At 42.0% G+C, this 16024-nt stretch overlaps 1 protein-coding gene across 2 annotated transcripts in view; it reads left to right on the forward strand.

The window, feature by feature from the left end:
• Window positions 1–16024, forward strand: part of LOC111654447 (ephrin type-B receptor 1-B) — a 153647-nt gene that overhangs the window by 100258 nt on the left and 37365 nt on the right. For both annotated transcript variants that reach the window (XM_023405468.2, XM_023405470.2), the window contains exons 5-6: window positions 100–435; window positions 13525–13649. In XM_023405468.2, coding sequence (XP_023261236.1) covers window positions 100–435; window positions 13525–13649 — 461 coding nt within the window. The remainder of the gene's footprint in view (window positions 1–99; window positions 436–13524; window positions 13650–16024) is intronic.

Below are 16024 nucleotides of genomic sequence, written 5' to 3' on the forward strand. Positions count from 1 at the left end.
CAAGTTTTTTCCTTTTTCTTTAAAAGCAATGCAGTATTTTGCTTTAAAGATCATGACAGCTCGCCTTTATCTTACATCTTTTCTCTGTACGTGTTACAGGTGTCCCATCCAGCCCAAGGAATGTGATCTCCATTGTGAATGAAACCTCTGTGATCCTGGAGTGGCATTCCCCCAGGGAGACGGGTGGCCGCGACGATGTCGTCTACAACATAGTGTGCAAGAAGTGTCGCACCGACCGGCGCTCCTGCTCCCACTGTGACGACAACGTGGATTTCGTCCCGCGACAGCTGGGTCTGACTGAGACCAGAGTGTTCATCAGCAACCTGTGGGCTCACACCCTCTACAGCTTCGAGATTCAGGCTGTCAATGGAGTTAGTAATAAGAGCCCGTATCCGGCCCAGCATGTCTCCATAGACATCACCACCAATCAGGCCGGTAAGTGGCAGCTGTGGCTAGGTGTGATGACGCTAATGATGATGTTGTGGTGGTAGTGATGATGATGTTTATACTGAATCATTTGCAATATCATCATCATTGTCGTGTAACTTTACATACTGCCATTGGTGTTTTTTAAATCCCTCCTCTGTAAGCAATCTACTTTTCACTCTGCCTTCATTTGATTTTTATTTCACACTTCTCAAATAGCAAATCCTACAATTATTGCATCTTCAACTCAAAATGCTCATTCCAGAAATCCTTGCTTTCACAACACAAGTCATTTATGCAACCTCTTTGCTGAGGCTGAAGGCTGGTTGCTTCACAGACACATCTCTTTGTTGTTTAGTTTGGTCTTTGTTTAATGAGACTTTGTTTTGAGAGAAAAGCTGCATGGCAAGTCAGTACTCCTCACTTCACGGAAGGCTACACCCCAGTTGAAACCTGTCTTTAAACCTTCCGATTTATGCGCTGAAACACTCCTGCTCTTTGGATTAACACAAAGTAACGATATTTAATCTTATGTCATTTTGTCCCTTTCACATATTTGAGTTACATTGAGCATTTCGATATTTAGGTGTGACCCATGAAGCCACCGTTTCTTTGTTGCATTGGTCTAAGCTTTGCTGACAGCAGCCACAGACGTGTTGGACTGCAGGTTTCACCTTTAGTGTTGTATAACAGCTGTCCACGTTCAACTCTGTTCACTGTTCAATACTTTAATGTCAGACTGGACCGCACCCAAGATAGATACATGGACAGCTGCTGTTTTCAGGCCAAGTTGAAATATTCTTCACTCCTACTCTCTCTCTCTCTCTCTCTCTCTCTGTCTGTCCTCTATCTCCTTGTCTGTCTCTCTCTATGTTTGTGTTTGTGTGTGTGTGTGTGTGTGTGTGTGTGTGTGTGTTTGTTTGTGCGTGCGTGCGTGCGTGCGTACGCATTCCCTGCCTTTGCCTGTGATGGATCTGAGCCCAGCCAATGAAAATGACCTTCATCCTGTTATTTCTCTCTCTCTCTCTCTCTCTTCCCTCTCTTTCTCCCTGTCTGTTTCTCTGCATGTTTGTGCGTGCATGTGTGCTCATCCTCTAACTGAGCCTGTGATGGGATCTGAGCCCAGCCAATGGAAATGACAGGTGGAGGATATTGTGTTTGCCGATCCTTTTTTTTTTTTCTTGCTACAGCGTGTTTCATGCTCTTGTAGGTCTTTGACTTGTACACAAAGGCGCCTATCAAGGGACAAATATTGACCAAGTGAAAAATTTAAATGAGGCTATCTTCATTTTTCTGTGGATGAGGCGGACCGTGGAAATTGCAGCGTGAGCTTGTGGGACCTAATAACAGACATGAAGTGGAGTTACAGCAAAAGACAAGCGATTTTTGGTTGAGTTCATGCTGGCGAGGTTCCCGTGATGAAAGAGTCACAAGTTTGTCAGCTTGGGTTCCCGTAACCCTTTGTCGGTCATGCGCTGTGATTTTCTGTGTCATGTTTTCTGTCACGTACAGTGAGCATTGGTGTCAGCAAATACATATTCAGATTCAGTGATGAAACATCTAATGTCAAATGAGTTCAGAATTACTGGTTTTACATTTCTGCTTCGAAGAATGAACTTTACTTCACATTTATCTCAAAGACTGGTGAAGAAGAAAGGCCTTCATTCTGATCTCTTTTGTATAGCAGTACATTTTGAAATTAAATTTGGCCCGGTTGGTAGAGGGCATACCGTGTTTGATTATGGCGAGGAATGTAATGATCAACTGAACTTGTCTTTGTCTGAGAATGAGTCAGGGGAGGAGTGGGAGGGAAGATAGGGCAGGAAGGAGAAAGCAGGCGTCTTTTTTTTTTTTTTTTTTGACCAGACTGCTAGATTTTGACAGTGAAGGAGAGGAAAATGAGGGAGTAAATAGGTCTGATTATCAGGGTGGCCTAATGGTGCTGACTGTCCCCATTTGACAGGCTAATAGCACACTTGACAGATAGATGTAGAAGAAGCAATGCCCAGGCCTATTGTTGAAGTCTGCTTCAGTAATGAGGTGTCTGCCAGTAATCTGCCAGGCCTATGTCCAGCCTTATGTGGCCCTTTGTAGCCAGATAATTGCACTGTTCCTCGTTTCGACGGGGGTGGGGGGGTTTCGCTGGCAGGCCACTGGAGAGGCAGAAGAGTCCAGAAGGGATTATTGTTAATAATGCACTTCAAAATCTAAAAGTAGAGACACTGTTTAAAATGTATCTTGTTGGTTTACTTCACTAAGACCGCAGCACTGATAAATACAACCTGTTGCCATTTTCGAGAACCTTTAAATCCTCCTGTCCGTTTATTTGGTGTGTTCGTGACCTGCACCCCTGCATCATGCGAGGGTGGGAGAGGTGGCTTAATAAAATGCGAGATCCATGTAAATGAAGTAGCAACAGGAGAGCTGTCGGTATTTTGTCAAAACTGAGCCCTGAGGTAAATTCCAAGTCCAACGTCAATCATACATGAAATGGGACCATCAATCCATTATACCAATACACCACTCACTGAGCACTTTATTAGGAAAACCATAGTAATACTATAGGCACCAGCAGTCACATCACAGTGTCACGGAGATCACATTTTCTCCCCATTCGGATGTTTGATGTGAACATTGACTGAAGCTCTTAAACTGCATGATTTATGCATTGCACTGCTGCCCAGTGATTGGCTGATTGGATAATTGCATAAATAAGTAGATGTTCAGTGAGTGTATTGTAAATCTTGCAAATGGTAAGTGATTGTTAATGTGAAAAACAAAAAACAAAACAAACAACTATAATCCAGATAAATACATAAACACTACTTTTCAGCTGGTATTGATGTCTATATAAAAACAACCTGTTCCTACATCTCACTTTTAAAGCAGCAATTTGAAGCGATCAAAACCCTGCTGAAAAATATTTGATTGTTTCAGCATCAGAACTATCAGACAACTTTAGCACTTACCTGCGGGGCAGAATTACAGGTTGGCACTGTTTGGACTTAACAGATGAACAATACACAACTCTAATTTCACATAATGCCCTATCCATGTCAGACCCAAGACTGCCATTAAAACAGACAGATTTCTTTGTTTATATGACCATTTTTATGCGCATCAGTGGAATGCACAGGTGCACATCTATCCAGGATATGAAAGTTGAAATTGGTCCATTAATACATTAATTGCAATTCGGTTTTAAATTGGAATTATCTATCCACAAAACGTGACTCTGGAAAGCTACAGATTTAGAGTCTGTTGTATTAAACACACAATGCTGTGGAACTGTGCGTACAAACCCTGGTAACATTGAACATTGTCCATTTTTAATGCATACGATTGACCCTCAGTGTACTAACATTCCTTAATGAAATGAAGGGAATTACTTAATGGTTAGTTCATAATAACAAGACATTTTTACCATTTCTATTTTGGTTTTTCTTAGTTTTTAATGTGGAGTACATATAGCTGAAATAATGTGGCACAGTTAATGGTAAAGGGTTCTCCTCTAAATCCGTCTTGGTGCTGCCTCGCAAGGTGAGTCATTTTTGTCATGTGCTATTGTGCTGAGCACAGCTGTTGAAAAAAGGCTTGAGATGGGTAATATGATTGCTTAGCAGATAATAATTAACCAAGATACCCCAACATCAACACACAAAATTCCAATTTATTTTCCATTCCACACAACATTCACAGATATACCTCCGCTTAACATCAGTAAAGTAAATTGGTATTTGTATATGCACTCAGTATGTGCACAAAATGAAGCAGTGATAGCAGACGTCCCTTCCATCTAATGAAAATGACCGTCTTCAGTGTCAATCATATGCAGTACATCTCTGTTTAAACGACCATTTCACCAATTCCTAACCTTATCTGAATCCAAAACCGTATATTGACGGGAACCTCGAAACATACAACAGACGAAGGCCAAGGAAAAGTGGTGAGGTCTAAGCCTAAGTTTAAATTTTTGTAGTTTCAAAGTCTCACAGTTCTGTCTTGTCAATGTCAGTATGCTCAAAACAACATCATCAGGTTTGGGATTTACAGGGAAAAAATGCAGCCTTCCCATACCATTGAAAAGGGTAATGGTATATTATTACCCCTCTAGCACTATAAGGGTGTCAACATATGAGAGAACAGATCAGTGAAGTGGTCCTTTAAGTCAGGTTACTAAGGAAAGAAAAAGTTTGTACCTGTCTCAATGGAGTCTTGCCTTTTCAACTTGGCATGGCTTTAGTGTGGACTGTTGGGAGATTAAGGAAAACCAAGAGACCACCTATAAAACAGTAAGGCAGCAGTAGTTAGACAGGTTGTGGTGTAAATTGACCATGAGAAGACAAGGGTGATGGGAGGAAAAGGAGAGCGAGGATGAAGAGGAGGAGAGGAGGAAATAATGGAGGTGAGGAGGGAGTTGAAGGGATTTAGTGCGAATCACCGAAGAGGTCGTTTAACTGCCCTCGAACCTAGTGTGTGTGTCTGGGAGGAGGGACTGATCAATAGTGTGATTTAGGAGTTCATTCACGGCCTGTGCTCTCCAGGAGATTCACGCACACACACATATAGATACAGACACACAAAGGTTATATAAGGCCCGCCTCGGAGGCCATCATTCACACCTGACCTGAATTAAGTCATATTTATCTATGTTAGCTATAGAAAAATAGCTATTTTATGTCTCTTTGTGAATTAGGATGGTTTAATTTAAGGTGGGAAGAGACACTCTTTGCTTCTAGTGAATTTATTAAAATGCTAAACGACCACAAAGATGAATACGTATGGTTGTCACGCAGGCAATGAAAGTACTTGAGGTGAAAACTACAGACAGAGCAGCCATGTTTTCCTTATGTAATCCATCCTGGACACTTAACCCACATCCACCACTGCCTCAGATGAAGAGGGTGTTTTTCATCCTTTACACATTTTACAACTCCTTTCTGCTGAGTGGTTATGCGGGGGTGGTTTGGTGAACAATTCATGAGAAAAAAAAGTCCATAAATCTTATGACTGGTGCTATCTTTTTCAACTAATGCCTGATGCTCAACAGTTCTATGATCTTACTGGCACAGCCTTCTTGACCTAGAATATGTGCCAACAATCCCTCAAACCACAGAATGCCAAGTATATCTACAAACAATCCTCCTCCACTTAGCTGCTCTGTTTAGAGCGCTATTCCCACAGAAATGCAAACATCACTATCCTTGGCCTTCTATGGGCAAGTCCGACCGAGTGGGTTTCATTCAGGATACCGGGATGCAATGCGCTGGACTGAAATCCAAACAACCAGATGAATTAAAGAAATGTGCGCTCTGTGGGACTCTAAAATCAGACGAGATGTTAGGCAAACATGTCTGTGGAGGGTATTCAAGACACTACTCATTATGTCTTTTCGGTTTACAGCCCACAGAGTCTTCCGATTTGTTTTCTGGGGGTTTGCCTTTTTTGTTTTTCTTGTTTCTCCCCTCTCACTGCCGCCTCTATGTATCCGAGCTGGAGTGTCCAAGAGTTTCATCATCTGAGACGGTTCTTCTGGCTCTCTCTGAGTGCCATTTTTATTTCATTTGATGCCTGTTCTCATAAATTTTGGATCCTGTCCCTGGACCCAGAGAGTGAGGTATTAGCTGCCGGCAAAAATAATAAAAGTGTGGGTTTGAATGCTACTGAGGGCCTTCGTCAATTATGATGACTTCATATAGTGTTTTAAGTGACAGTAGGAGTAAGTGTGAGTTTGTCTGTGTGTCAAAGTATGCTCATGCGGTGTACGGGAGGAAGTGCACTAAAGAGAAAGAACAATTTCTATACAATGCATTCACAATGTATTCCGAACCCTTCACTTTTTTCATATTTTGTTATGTTGCAGCCTTGTGATAAAATTGTTTAAATTCATTTTTTCCCTCACCAATCTACATTTAAACAGAATGTAATTCAAATTTGTTAAAAAGGAAACACAACACAAGTGTTCAGGCCCTTTGAAATTTAGCTCATGTGTCTCCCGTTTCTCTTGAAATGAGTCCACCTGTGGTAAATTCAATTGAATTGCTTATGATTTGGACCTTCTCTCTATAAGGTCTCACAGCTGACAATGAATATCAGAGAGAAAAATCAAGCCATGAGTGGGAAGAAACTGCCCGCAGGGCTCAGAGACAGGATTGGTGTCTAGGCACAGATCTGGGGAAGGCTAGGGAAAAAAAAAAAAAAAAAAAAAACATGAGCAATATCCCAAGAGCACAGTGGCCTGTATAATTCTTAAATGGAAGAAGTTTGGAACAACCAGGACTCGTCTCCTCAGTGAAAGTTTGCAACAAAAAAAAAAAAAAAACACCTAAAGGAATCTCTGTGACTGTGAGAAACAAGATTCTTTGATCTGGTGAAACCAAGATTCAACTGTTTGGCCTCAGTTCTAAGCATCATGTCTGGAGGAAACCAGCCACCTTTCATCACCTGCCCATTACCATCCCAACAGTGAAGCGTGGTGGTGGCAGCATCAAGCTTTGGGGGTGTTTTTCAGCAGGAGGGACAGGGAGAAACTGAACGGAGCTATCTTTCATGAAAACGTGGTCGAGAGCACTCGGGACCTCAGACTGGACAGGCTGTTCACCTTCCAACAGGACAATGACCTGAAGCACACAGCCAAGACAACACAGGAGTGGCTTAGGGACAACTCTGTGAATGTCCTTGAGCGGCCGAGCCTAGAGCCCCGACTTGAACCCAATCGAACATCTCTGGAGAGACCTGAAAATAGCTGTCCACAGACGGTCCCCATCCAATCTGACAGAGATTGAAAGGATCTGCAGTGAAGAATGGCAGAAAATCCTCAAAAACAGGTGTGCAAAGCTTTGCGGGGTCATACCCAAGAAGACTTTAGGCTATAATCGCTGCCTAAGGTGCTTCAACTAAGTACTGAGTAAAGGCTCTCAATACTTATTGTCAATGTGATATCTCACTTTAGATTCTGTTTTTGCTTTGTCATTATGGGGAACTGAGTGTAAACTGATGAGGTGAAAAATTAATTTAAACGATTTTAGCATGAGGCTGCAACATAAGAATATGAAGAAAAAAAAAAAGGGAAAGCGTCTGAATACTTTGCGAATGCACTGTATGTGTCCGTGAAACGTGTTTATGCACAGAAAGTTGAATGGGCTTCGGCGGTAAGATCAACTGACCAATTATAGTGCAACTTTTTGTCCAGTCATTTCACCGACAGTAACCGATGCAGAGCAGGAACTTCCAGCTGGGAATTCAGATGTGAAAGCAGCTCAACCGCAACACATGCATGAGGAACAGACAGCTGCCTGCACTCAAGTCCTATCCCAGTAAAACTTCACAATGAGAGAGAGGCCAAACTGACAGGGGAGGGAGAGAGCGGGCGACTTAAAACTATTATTGGTTACTTTATATGGACCACATATAGTGTGAATATAATATGAGTGGAACTTCGTGGGGTTACTACTCAGCCTGTGAAAACGGTTGTTTAATGTCTTCCGTTGTTCTGGAGGAAGCTTTGTCAAGTCTGAGAAAATAACCCCAGTGATGTCATCAGGGTCGTTTTGGCTTGGCCTCAGATATTTAACACAAACTCAGTGTTACAAACTGGGGGGTGTGGACTTTGAAAGATGCGGACATTTACAAGACAGGCAGTGTCTAACAATAACACACATGACTCAGAGTCAGGATATCTCCGCACTGTGAGCCCCCAGTTTTATGGAAGTGTATTACTATATAACTTTAGTATTGTCTTTCAATATGCGGAACAGCACATTTGATGCACTGACCCTTCACCACATGATATGAATGATGATGACTGTACACTTGAGGTACAATGATGAAAACAGAGGCTCAGGTCTGTGCCAGACATGTAAAATGATGCACCGACTCATCTGTATTCCACAGTAGATTAATCATACTAAGGTAAAGAAGCTTTTCGTTCTTTCATCACGTTCTTTTGCACTCCCTCTTTCTTTTTTTTTTTTCTCTCTCCATCGCTGTCTCCCCTTTCCTTTTTCTCTCCCTCTCTCTCTGTCTCGGCCAGACACTGGGAGGCTTTGACTTTGATTAATGGTGAGCCAAGCTCTGCATTAAAAGCCAGGGGCAGCAAGTGGGGCCAGATAAAAGTGGAGCACAGGAGCAAGGGATGGGAGGGATGGAGGGAGGAGAGAGGAGTGCAGGACACAGTCACCAATCACTGTCAGCATCATCGTCCCAGGGTGACAGTGGGGGGACGCAGTTGGAGGGGACAGCGGTGCTTCATTGGGCAGAACCTCACCCTCATACAGGCACGACACATTGTCTCTGACAGGCTCTTCACACATAGACTACTAGGACACAGACACACATACAATTGCACATGCTCTTTATCTGTCTTTCTCCTGCTTTTCCTCCTCAAAAGCATGGCCAGTGTCTGTCCAGTGGGAAAGCCAGCTAGAAAAGTTTTTTTTTTTTTTTTTTTTCAACCAGGAGTGAGAATTTGTGTTGTAAGGGTCGAGGTTTATAATAAAGGGTAGCTACTTTATAATTCAGAACTTAAACTTGTTAGCCTCATAATCAGACCACATTGCCGTTTTGTTTTCACTTCTTTATGCAGGCAGAAATTGTGTTGATGCCAACTAGGGTTATTTTGCTTCAATCAGTCAATAGTAACTTACATGTGCGTCCTGTCCTTGTTGTTCTGAGATCTCAATCCTTAATTTCACCGGCAAAGCTCTGGTGGCCTCGGTTGTTTCTGGGGTTAAGAGCCATCAGAGGACACAACACCAGACCCATTTAGAATCTAAAAATATCTCAGAGATGTGGGTGATGATTCAGGGGTCTCAACCCGGAGTATACACTTGCACACATTTAGCCATTGGACACTTGAAAACACGCTTAAAAAATTCTCCATGGTAAAAAAGAACTGAATCGGGACCGGGGCTTAGTTGCTGGGGCTGTGGAAATACCTCTCTTCCACAGCCCCTTTTTCCACTGCAGTAATTTCTGTGTGGAGTGCCTTTCCCTTGGGTCTGTCAGGAACAGTGTGTGCCTGTGGCCGGTAATTGATAATGCAGCCCAGGCAGCCCTAGCCCTGGTCAGTGGAGCGTGAACCAGCCTGAGAGGCAGAAAGGCTGAAGTGCAACAAGGTGAAGCTTAGCCCTCACACTCTCTGTCGAGGGTATGAGAGAGGGAGAGAGAGAGAGAGAGAGAGGGATGAGGAAAGGAGGGCAGGAGGTGAGAGCCAAGGGAAGGTAGATGGAACAGAATCCATTCACACCGACAGGATAAATAGAGCCCATTCATTTGTTTACATTTAAATTTTTGTCATATCGAAAAAAAATATCCCAATGAAAAATTGTACAATAATCCTTCTTTCCCACAAAACAGAATGTAGAAGCAATCACAAGTACTGAAAAGGTCAGGGGTTTCTCTCCTTACACTTTCTCTCCTGTGACCGCGGAGCGCTTATGCGAGAGTGAAGTGTGGAGCGAACGAAAAGAAATAAAGTATCCACTGAGGACCCTGATTTAAAAACAGCATCGTTTTGTTGAGAGAGGGTGCTATTCGCTGCCTTTTGAATGGAGGAGTTATTCACAAAGATGGTGAGTGGAGACCAGGTGGAGCGATGACTAGGCCTCAGCAGCGAGCAGGCCGAGAGCCAGGAGGCTATTAGGCACAAAATGTGGAGCACGGGCTTGTGTGGGGCTGTATTTATGCCTGCAGACACGAGGGTGGAGATTCCTTTTCAGCGCTGTATACAAACACCGAGGCTTTGAACTTCATGCGAGAAGCCGTGGAATGAGTTTTTAATCAAACGTACTTGTGTATTCACAAATTGGTTTGATGAGTAAATTTCGGTCGGTGTCGTCTTTTAACTTTAGATAGCACAGAGGAAGGGTTTGTGATTATACAGTAGATTTTGAGCATGTTCACATTTCCTATTAAAAAGGGTGATTTCTACATAGAAGCCAAGCAATTTGTATTTTTATTTCATATTTTGTCACATATTTTGAAAACAGATTTATCTTGTAATTATCTGTAATTTTATCTTTATCATCGATTGATGTATTCATCAAGGATCTACTTAGATCTCAAGTCCCCTATATCATTAAATAGTCATGTCTAAATAAGCTGATTTAAAGTTTTTAAAAAATATATATTCTTGGGTATTAATTTTGAACAGTTCAATAGTCAAAAACTGCTAGCAACATGAGCAAATCAGAGTCCGATTCAACTGTCATTAATCCTGACATGAAAGTATGAGAGTGAGCCTCAAGCACTTCAAACTGGCAGTGGGGGGTACAGGGAAAAACACAAAAACAGAAATCTCTGAATTGTAAGAACCAAAACTGTTCGAACTCTGGCAGAAAACCCCATCATACATACTAAGAAGCTGATAAGCTTAGCATCACCAGTGAAAGTCAATGAAGTTCCACCAGTAAAATAACCTTTATCTTGATTAGCAGGGATCCCAGTGATCCAGTGTGTGATGATTTGGACTGTGTAGATTTTCTGCAGTTGTGTCAGAGCTGACAGGTTTAGGCAAGGCCTGAACTCCCAGTCAGTGCGAGCCAGCACTGACTGTGACATTTAGGAACTTGTCAGCGTTCCTCAGATTACACATATTAACACAACAAATAGAGGTAGAAAAGTGAATATCAGCACCAGGGGAGAAAGTCTGGGGCTATTGAAATATTTTGACACTACAGTCAGCAATGACAAGATAGCTGTGGATATGTTGAATGTCAACAGTGAGAAAAAATCTGCCAAGGTATGATAGCAAAAAGACAGGTGGATGGACTCAGCTGTGGCTGTTCTCATGGTAAAAAAAAAAAAAAAAATAGGGTCAATTTCAGTGCAATTGGATTTACTGTACTTCAAAGCTGTAGTCCATATAGGTAAAAGATAAGAAAACACACTTTCAGCTGATCAGATGCTGAGTCAAAACCTGAGTTAACAGGGTGTGGTGGTTACTGTATGCATATACTGCAAACATAGACACATGCACTCACATGTATACAGAGATTTATTGTAGATGATGTCTTCCTTCTGTCCAATAACAGAATCTCTTAGGGGCATCTAAAGAGTGAAGAGGAGTGGGGATGATGGAGGGATGGCAGAGCAGAGGACAAAAATGATGGAATGAGCAGGAAATCGCAGAGTGTCTGGGTTAATTGACAGCCCATGTGTGCGCATCCAGGTGTACTGGGGCTGACGGATGAAGGGCTGTGCAGCTGCGCCAAAACAATCACAATAATACAATTTTGATAGCTCATACACAGATGGGGTCTTTTACATGTTGACATGTACTGGCTGCAGAATGTCAGTACATGAGTTTAATTTCTAAATAGAGTATATAGAAACTGATGCTCCTTGTTTTGCTGGAGATCAATGATTGCCGCCTGCTTGTGCCTGGAAAGTGGCAATTTTATTGTTTAGAAACATTTTTTTTTTTCCTGACAGCACTGTTTAGTAATTCTGTGGCTCACCATGACATCATTGACACTGAAATCAGCAGTGGAGCACACCAACTGGAGTGTCACAATAAATCAGGTGAAATAAATTTTCATAAAAACTTGCCGATGTTGCTGCCTACTGTTAGACCGCATCTTGTGACAACATCTTTTTGTCAAGCTACTTACAGATTGCTAAATTAGATAAACCTCCTCTGTTCATGTTATATTTGCCCATTTCATTTTAACATTCATTCCTAATATAATGTTTGACTGAGTGGCTCTTGAATGAGAGGAATTTAATAGGACCTATTCCATGCTATTCTATTGAACTGTGCATTATATTGTATATGGGCATGCTTATTAGCTGTATTTATGGTGTTACTGTAACACATTAAGTTGTTTGGCTGCTCAAATTAGTTTAAAAATGCATTAGAGAATTACATAGCAATGACAAATAACTTGTTTTCTTTCCTGATTTAATCAAATTTAAGCAACACAATGACAGTCATTAGCAAACAACATCATGTTGTAGCCATATGTAAATCTTAATTACAAATTTAAAGAGTGAACCAAGCAACACTTTTGAGCAGGAAGAAGGATATTGCTCTTCCAGCAGAGATTTGGTGCAACTGTTGTGTGAATGGGCACCCCTGGAAAAAAAAACCAAAAACAAAAAAACAATTTAAAAAGCTTTGGAACTGTGTTAACTACTGGATACAATGCAGCCCTTGGATGCCACACTTAGTGCTTCCATATTCTTCCTGTAGCCAAAATTACTCAGCCCAACACTAGACTAAATCCAACACGACTGGTTGCCGGACTCATGCCAGACTCGTGGCGACTGGCGATTCTGGCGCAAAGGTAGGCCTGCTAACTGCAGCTGATACTCAGCCCAAGTCCACACCCTCAAATCTTTGCTAAATCTGGCAGCCATATTTTGGCCAAAGCTGACTCAGATTTGGTCCTGCAGTGCCAGAATATGGTTTGACCGTGACTCTAATCAGCCTCGACTCTGCTGGCTACCTGGGTACTGATGAGAATGGCAGTTGCACTGTTTAAACTCAGATTGTGTGCAGAATACTGATTGCTGTGTGCATCTAGAACAGCATAATGCATGATTTGAGTGCCTCCAAGGGATGGGATGTATTGCAAATGTGCACTACTTAAAAATGTATACAATAATTTCTCTAATTATTTGTATGGATAATGCACTCACTCTAATCAGCTGTCATTAAAGTGAATAGAATTTTAGGCAAATAATGAACTGGTTTCCCCATAGCTGGCTTTTGAATCTAAAATAAAGACTCAATATGCTACTAAGTTTTACTTTAGATTCCCTTTTGAATCTAAACTAAAGAATTGTGATGCCTGGTTGAAATTAAATTAAATGGCACTGCACATCTAATCCAAACTACCTAATGGCTGGGTGCCTGCTAGACAGTGAGGGGAAACTTCGGTGGCCTCTGCTCACTGTGCTGTGTCTTCAGCATTAGCAAAGAGGACTCTCATACCTCTTATAATACCTCTGGATGACTGCAATGTTTTATAATCTAGCAGTAAAGAGAACACCTACTCACAACCTGCAAAAAGCTGCCGATGAGACATATCGGCAATCTTTACCGGTTATTCTAGAAACGCACTGATTTTGTGTTACTCTCTCTGTGCCCTGCAGCTCCCTCCATAGTTCCCATCATGCACCAGATCAGCTCCACCATGAATAGCTTCACACTGTCGTGGCCACAGCCGGAACAGCCCAATGGCATCATTCTGGACTACGAGCTGCGTTACTACGAGAAGGTAAGCAGTGTGTGTGTGTGTGTGTGTGTGTGTGTGTGTGTGTGTGTGTGTGTGTGTGTGTGTGTGTGTGTGTGTATATGTGTATATATATATATTAATGCATGGATTTATGTGGGTTGTATGTCTGTTTGTATTCACATTTTCACACTATACTGCAAGTGCATATATGTGTGTGAGAATTTTCATGTGTATCTGCATTGGCGCCAGGTCTTTAAGGTGAGCACTAGGACGGTAAACTATGTAAAGATCCCAAAAATCTAAGCTCCCCCGGATATCTTTGAACATAGTCCCCTGGGCTGATAATATGTTCTTTCACTGTGGTCACTCCATCTCTCCCACTGTTCTTTGGTTTCTGCTGCTGATGAAGTGAATAGGTTGACCTCTGCTCCAGGCCCACTCTGCACAGTGCAGCAACCTGTCCCGCTGTGAAAATGCATTGCGTCTGGGGGGAGTCACATCGACCGGTCTGCTCACACACAATACGTCTGCTTTATTAAGTCCCCAACCCTACCCCACAGCGCCTATACTGCTCCAGTATTGACCTGTAGGCCTTTACCCAAGGCCTTGGACATAATGATACGGAGAGACCGGAGACTCAAGCTTTTTGTTTGGGCCCTTGTTTGTCCTCCTAAAGCTGATCAATAGTTACAGCAAGGTTAGTCATGGATGTGTTGTTTTGGTTTTTTTTCCTCAGTCTTTGTCATCTTCAGCTAAGACTTTTTGCAAGACCTGATGCACCTTCACCCATGTTATGCTTTCCAAATAAAAGATACAAATCAATAATTTTATAAATGTTTTTCTTTTTCTGTTGAGTTATTTATTTCAAATTTCCAAACTCATTTCGGCTAAGGTTCCTGGATCAATATTCACAACCCCTCCTAAGAATAGAGGCTGCCATATTTAGCATTTTCTACCAGAGAGGACAACAATCATGTTTTTAAATGATGTTTGCAGTTGGAAATTCAGTTATCCAATAATAGCTTCATTGCTCGCTGTTTCCCCCCCTGGCATTGCACAGGTCATGAAATTGAATCCGATTGCCATGGCCCTGAGAAACCTTATCTGCCAGACAGCTTAATGTCGTGTAAATAACACTTATACAGCCTCCCATTAGCTCATGAATATCAATGAAACCTAATCCTATTGATGTTTATGTAGCGTGTCCCCACACAAATAGATGAGCACAGCGTAATCACAAATTAATGAATTAACGAGGACAAGATTGCTAATTGCACTGGGATGATTCAGGTGACAGAGAGGTTGCTCTCTACACTGCCTACCTCTTTCTTGATGTACCTTCATATTCCCCCCCGTATGCATTACTTTCTATCTGGAAAATGTACCACCGTGTGAGTGTGAGTAAGACACAGAAGGTGAGTCAGAGTGATTGCTTTGTGACACACTGGGCTGTGGAGATGAGATTTCCACATTGGTGGTCCTCTTTTCACACTCTATTTTGGATCTGACAAGCCTTTTTATAGGCTCTAAACAGACTTTTCTTCAGCCAGCCACCATTGTCCAATGTGTCACCGGATACGTTTTGTGTACCTGATTGAGGACCAATCCTCAGAAAACAAGGAAAATGGTACACAATTTTGGCAAAATAATAAAGTACAAAGCATGTGTGTAATGTCTATACCTGTTGAAATTTAATATGCACATAAATTTTCCGTGTCACACACTTTAGCTCGGGTTACTTGCATGCATGTTAGTGTCCTTGTCGCATATGGAGAAGCAGCGAATTGAACTGCACACATCCAGGTCAGTCCTGCCCGCTCACCATTGATTCCCTGAATACTTGAGAGGTCCAGAAAATCTGGAGGTTCCACCTCAGTCATGAAGTGATGATGTGGCATTTTAATCATAAAAGGCAATTATGGGGGGGATGACTCACCATGTCTATCACACATTCCCGTGCATACTCCCAGCCTTACACAGCGCCATGGGTAACATATAGGCTGGATAATACAATCATAAAAAACTGCCTTTTTTTAATATAAAAATGGCCCTGCTCTACTCGCCGTCTTTTATATTCATCTCACTGATGCTTGCATTAATCTGAGAGTAGTCACACTGTTATGGTTCTGGAGTTGATTGTCTCAGCGTGTCTGGCACAGTCAGCTAGTCCTTAGCACAGCAGAGAGCTGTCTCTCTGTACACTCCATCTCACAGGAAGCCTCATATACCCATTTACAATGGCAACTTCTCCAGCAGTATGGCATTGTCACACTTTGTGTTGAATAATACCTTGAGGTAATCATACAAAGAAAAGAAAATCTGCTTCTTTTCCACAGTCTTGGCCACAACTTTAATTCTTGGAGACAGGCTTGCACTAGTTTTTTTAAGTAATGTTTTAATTGCTTTCCAGTATGACT

The sequence above is a fragment of the Seriola lalandi genome, unplaced genomic scaffold, assembly GCF_002814215.2.
Source record: "Seriola lalandi dorsalis isolate HSWRI2012SDOR001 ecotype SW California unplaced genomic scaffold, Sedor1 jcf7180002054277, whole genome shotgun sequence".
Classification (NCBI taxonomy): Eukaryota; Metazoa; Chordata; class Actinopteri; order Carangiformes; family Carangidae; genus Seriola; species Seriola lalandi.